Below are 5,851 nucleotides of genomic sequence, written 5' to 3' on the forward strand. Positions count from 1 at the left end.
GGTTCACAGGGTCTGAAATTAAAGAGACCGAACCTGATGATCTGTCAACAGACTCAAAGTATTCTGGTCGTGTGACTCACAGTTGCAATGAGAACAAGTGCACTCTGAGAATCTCAGACTTGAGAGAGAGCGATTCAGCTGAGTACAAGTTCAGCTTCACAACAAACCAAGAAGGTGGACGTTTTACTGGTTCACCTGGAGTCACTCTGACTGTCTCAGGTAAGAATTTCTCCTCCACATATGTCAAATGTGAAACATGTCATTACTGTTACTGAACTACTGATGACTGTGTTTATTTAATGGGTGACAACAGTTAAAATGATATTTCTCTGTTTACTTCAGTTCTCCGTGCAGAGGTTAAAACATCTTCAACATGGAATCCTGACTGGGTAGAGGTGAAGTGTCAGAGCAGTTGTCATCTATCTGCTCGTTCCTATGTCTGGTACAAGAATGGAGTGAACATGAACAAAGACACTTATTCAATTCAACAATCCTTTGATTGGGGAGACAGTGTTTCCTGTGCTGTTAAAGGATCCGAGAAGTTTCCCTCTCCTCCACAATGTGAGTTTACTTCAATCTTCCACTAACTCAGTGTCATCTCTGAACCAACCATCAGTGTCTATGTTTCAGAAAACCACACTTCCTCTTCTCTTCTTTGATCTCTGCAGGACATTTATGGTCTAACACCACCACCACCTCCTCTGTAGTGTTGCAGAAAAATCCTCTTGTAGTTGTGTTCTTTAAAACATTTTCTTCTTCTTCTTTCAGGTGTCCTTCATCAAACCTGTAACAAAGTGACTTACACTGACAGAAGCATCTGTGCCATCAAAGGTTCATCAGTGGACATTTCCTCCACATACAGTTATTATTATGATTCTTTTGTTGAGTCAAAGTTCTGGTTCAGTCCTGATCGTAGTCGTCAGTGGATGAATCCCTCACAGCCTGAGGACCTGAGTAAAGACTCCCAGTATTCAGGTCGTGTTCAGGTCCTTGAACCATGGAGAGGAAGATCCACTCTGAGAATCACTAACCTGACAGAGAGTGATTCATCTGAGTATCACTTCAAATTCAAGACACGACGGTTTGAATGGAGAAGTGTTTTACCTGGAACAACTCTGACTGTCACAGGTACTGATGAACTCTAACTGTGTAGGTGGATGTATCTGTGCATTGAGTATTTAAACAGATGTGACATTACTGTTGTGATGTCATGTGCAGCTCTGCAGGTGCAGGTGACCAGAATAATATCAGTCCATCAGTCTCAAACTGAGGCAGAGCTCAAGTGTCTCAGCAGCTGCAGTCCAGCTGGTCGTCTTTACGTCTGGTTCAAGAACCAACAGAATCAGGACACAGCAAACTTCTACTTTGACAGACAACTTTTCTCCTGGAGACACCATCTCCTGTGCTTTCAGTGGACATGAGGATTACCGCTCTCCTTCAGTCTGTGAGTTTACTTCACTCTGTCTGTCATACCTCTACTAGACACTGTATCATACTGGACAGTTATTTTGGGTGTTTTACTTCAGACACTGATCTTGATATATTTCTGTAAAGGAAGTAACCTTGCACAAACTGCACAATGTAACTGTCAAGATTAATATCATGTTTGCTTTAAAGTGTTTCAGTTCCACTTTAACTGATTTTCCTCAGCTTCAGAAACTTCACGTCATAACAACATAATAATCTCCATCTATCTCCAGATCCTCCAAAGCTTCCCTCTGTGTCAGTGAGTCCATCTGGTGAGATAGTGGAGGGTAGTTCAGTGACTCTGACCTGTAGCAGTGATGCTAACCCAGCAGCTAACTACACCTGGTACGAGAACCAAACACTTGTCAGTAATGGACCACAGCTTGTCCTCAGCTCTGTCCAGCCCTCTGACTCTGGAGAGTATCAATGTACAGCTGAGAACACGATGGGCAAGATGTCGTCCAGATACATTACAATTGATGTAAAATGTGAGTGAATATACAAATCCAGTCTGTTGCACTTTGTCTCCCATGACAAGGTTTTCTCTTTATTTTAGTTCTAACTTATGTTTCCTTGTCTCTTCCAGATCCTCCAAAGCTTCCCTCTGTATCAGTGAGTCCATCTGGTGAGATAGTGGAGGGTAGTTCAGTGACTCTGACCTGTAGCAGTGATGCTAACCCAGCAGCTAACTACACCTGGTACAAGGAGAATGAAGACTCACCAAAAGCTTCAGGACAGATCTTCACCATCACTGACATCAGACCTGAACACAGAGGGAGTTATTACTGTGAAGCCCAGAACAGAAGAGGACGTCATAACTCCACCTTACACCTGGTTGGTGTCACAGGTAAATAAAGATTCAAATATCAGTTCACTGCATCCGAGATTATCAGCAAGTCACTACAGAAAAAGACACTAGTGATTCTAAAACAATAACATCTCCTATCAGGATTTTTTTTAGACTGTTCTGTTTTCCTTCGATCGATCTAATCAACCAACTCTATTACTGAGACACAAAGACCTCATATCAGTGTTTGTCCATTTGTAGGAAAATTACCAGTAATACTGAATGTCATCAGATCAACTTTGGTGGTGCTGGTGCTGATTCCTCTGCTTCTTTTGATTATGTGTATGAGGTAAGTCTGTTTCTTTTTTTTTTATTTTACAATTCAGTCATTTACTTTTAAATTTGTATTTATTCGTCTTATTTCTTGGATTCCATCCAGGAAGAAGAAACTCTTCAGCTGTGGGACTGAACCAAATGAACCTGTGGAGGCTATAGAGGTGAGAGAGATCAGAGCATGTGAACAGAACTGATTATTAACCACATACTGAACTGTAGATGTGAACTGTACCACAGAACAAATCCAGGAAGTCATTTTGTCATTGTAAAAATCTTTGAATATTTAATGTCCTGATAATAAAATAAATAAATACAGCACATGGTTAAAACAAGTGAAGAGTGAGACTACTGAGAAATATCTTCTTTTTACAGATGCAACAAAACCTCAGACATGATTCCTCTAATTCAAAGTAGAAGTTATTCCAGGGGGCACATAGGTGTGGTGGTTAACACTGATGCCTCCACGCGAGAAGGTCTGAGCCCAGGTTTCAGTCCAGGTTCAGCTCTTTGTGTGTGGAGTTCACTGTTCTCCCTGTGTCTGCGTGGGTTTTTTTCCAGATTTTTTCCGTCTTCCTCCCACCGTCCAAAGACATGGTCGTTAGGCTAATTGGTGATTCTACATAGACTGTAGGTGTGAGTGTGAATGTTTGTTTATCTCTCTGTGTTAGTCCTGAGATAGACCTCTGCTACCCTGAGGATGAGATACTAGATACTAGATACTAGACAATGAGATGATGAGTTATTCCAACTCTGACATGTCACAATTTACATGACATGATGATGTTTTCTGGTACCCTTTGTTGTGCAGTTTGATTTTCTTTATATTTCTGTTTTATCTTTAAATATTTTTCTCTTTATATTTCAGTTAGTTTTACACTGTTTCTCTCTTAGTTTTCTAGTATAACTCTAGTTTGTTCAGCACAACCCACAGATACTCACCTGGGAATTTGGAGGCCATGTCATCACAGCAAACTCAAACCAGTTGTCTAGCCATCACAATTTGTCCCTCATTAATCTCGCCGAAATCCTCATATTTGCCCATTTGATGGTCAGGGTTTTTTACTTCACCTATAAGGGGTCATGATGTTATGCCTGGTCTGTGTATATTATATATTTAGGTTCTGAGTAATTCAGATCGAGAGAAAGATGAATTCTTTAAAATAAACATGTTGAACAGAAAGCTCAAACTGTTGTGTTGACATCGTTGCAGTTCCCTCTCACTGCAGCAGAGGGCGACAATATGTAAGAAGTTGTGGATTTCAGCTGTAAATAAACAGTTTTATGATAATAAAGATTCCTTAATAAACATAATGTTTTCTTCTGATGTTGTCTTTCTTCACAATTTCTCATCATAATGATAGAACTTTCCACTCTATGAATTAAGTAATTATAACCACGTCCCATATCATTCTATTACGAGCTCTTATCTATCCTTAAAGGTGTGTCCTAGTTAGCAGCGGGTCATTGATCCACCATACAGCGACCTGTTTGAACTTTTATGTAGGGATGGATGATCGAGGTTTTGTTTGAAGCTTCAAAAAATGGTTAATTACCCAAGGCTTCAGTGATACCGTGGTCGAGTAGGACATCTAGTGGTCAATAACATGAAGTGTAATCGAGAGGGTTGGATTCACACTTATCACTTATTGGTTTACGAATCATTTAGGATTTCACTCGACATGCACGTTACTGTTCAGCTATACTACATGGTTGTATGGCTTCGAGCTGACATGAATGAAGACTCACCAAAAGCTTCAGGACAGATTTTCACCATCACTGATAGCAGACCTGAACACAGTGGGAATTATTACAGAGAAGCCCAGAAGAGAAGAGGATGTCATAACTCCATCTCTCATACGATTTCAGATTATCATATTAATCCTCCACAGGGCATTTTAGATAAACTTTATAGAAAGTTCATTTAGGAACTTGCTTCATGTTCGAGGTTGATGATATTAATCAGATGATTAAAAGACAGACGACCAGTGTGTGATTGTAAATGTAACAAATGTCTGATTTCTCTTTACAAGATCTCAATTTCTAAAGAATTTCACAACCCTAATATTTATCAGTTCTCTTACTGATGAAATATTTGACCTTCAGTCAAGTGTGGGTCCAGAAAATGACAACCCTGCAGCTACAACACAGAGAATATCAGCAGAGCAGCAGGATGAAGTTTGTTACGCCAACGTAAGTTTTTCTAAGAGCCAAGAAGATCCTCTCTACTCCAACATCACGCTAGCTCAACACAACAAACAGAAGAAGAAGACAGAGAAGGAGGGAGATGATCTAGTGTACACAGCTATCCAGTTTACTGCTTCAGGGTGAGTCTTTTACCTTTTTGTTAAATTCCCTCAAAGTCTGCGCTACATGTATAATGTGTAACTTGACTGGTGGATGGAGGTATCCATTGTAGCATCACCGTGGGGCAGGTGGTAGAGGGCCGCTACATTCCTCTACAAAGCTGACCTCAGCCTCACAAAATTGCCGCCCCTACTACATTTCCCAGCAGGCCTCACTCCTCTCCCAGGTGTAGCTGCTCAGGTCCCCTAATTAAGAGAGTGCTGGGAAGAAAAGAGCGGAGCTGAGGACAGAAGAGGGCTTTTTGCTGGTGTGGGAGGAGCTGGAGGAGAACGGACGGCGAGGAGACTGCAAACAGCGGAGTGAGTTAAAAGAGGAAGCAGGGGGAAAGGACAGATAGTTGTGGATGAAGATTATGTTGAAGTGGAAGGACTTAGAGGACCTCCTAACTCCTGTGGGATGCTTTCAGTTGAGTGGTCGTGGACTCTTTCTTTGGATCAATAAAGCTTGTTTGTCCTTTTGGACCTTTTGTTTTCCATGTTTTTTTCAGTTTTTGCACTGCCTCCACTCGTCTCGCTCAGAGTACCTCTCATGATGTCAGACCATGTTAAATCTGTTCTTATTAAACTGCCTTATTGTTGTGGTTTTACTGCTGTTTATAAAACGTATGTTTACCCATTTCAGAATAGGACATGAAGCTGAGAAGGATGTGTTTGCGCTGTACAGCACAGTGAATAACAAACGCAGAAAATGAACAACAACACAAACCTGTGTCTCCATCTGATGTTTCCATGAAGTTTGTCAAAAAATGGACAATGTGCTACTATATTGTAGACGATCATTTTAGGAGTTCATCAACAACTCTGCTCTTGAAATGAAAGCACTGATATGTAAATCATCGTCAGGCGCAAAGAACAGTTTCGTAACAAAAAGACACACCCTGGAGAGAAGGGGTGATAA

The 5,851-nt window shown here is 40.8% G+C and overlaps 2 protein-coding genes across 2 annotated transcripts; both read left to right on the forward strand.

Annotated features, from left to right (window-relative positions):
- Window positions 1-356: 356 nt before the first annotated feature.
- LOC125003508 lies at window positions 357-1,421 on the forward strand. Its single transcript, XM_047577477.1, has 3 exons — window positions 357-561; window positions 769-1,128; window positions 1,219-1,421. The coding sequence occupies exons 1-3, from the start codon at window positions 462-464 to the stop codon at window positions 1,419-1,421; spliced, it is 663 nt and encodes a 220-aa protein (XP_047433433.1). The 5' UTR covers window positions 357-461.
- A 285-nt stretch (window positions 1,422-1,706) lies between these two features.
- On the forward strand, window positions 1,707-3,831 carry LOC125002248 (B-cell receptor CD22-like). Its single transcript, XM_047577289.1, has 5 exons — window positions 1,707-1,955; window positions 2,054-2,314; window positions 2,516-2,603; window positions 2,694-2,751; window positions 2,963-3,831. The coding sequence occupies exons 1-5, from the start codon at window positions 1,913-1,915 to the stop codon at window positions 3,002-3,004; spliced, it is 492 nt and encodes a 163-aa protein (XP_047433245.1). The 5' UTR covers window positions 1,707-1,912; the 3' UTR covers window positions 3,005-3,831.
- Window positions 3,832-5,851: the final 2,020 nt, after the last annotated feature.

This window comes from Mugil cephalus, chromosome 2 (genome assembly GCF_022458985.1).
Source record: "Mugil cephalus isolate CIBA_MC_2020 chromosome 2, CIBA_Mcephalus_1.1, whole genome shotgun sequence".
NCBI classification, from domain to species: Eukaryota; Metazoa; Chordata; class Actinopteri; order Mugiliformes; family Mugilidae; genus Mugil; species Mugil cephalus.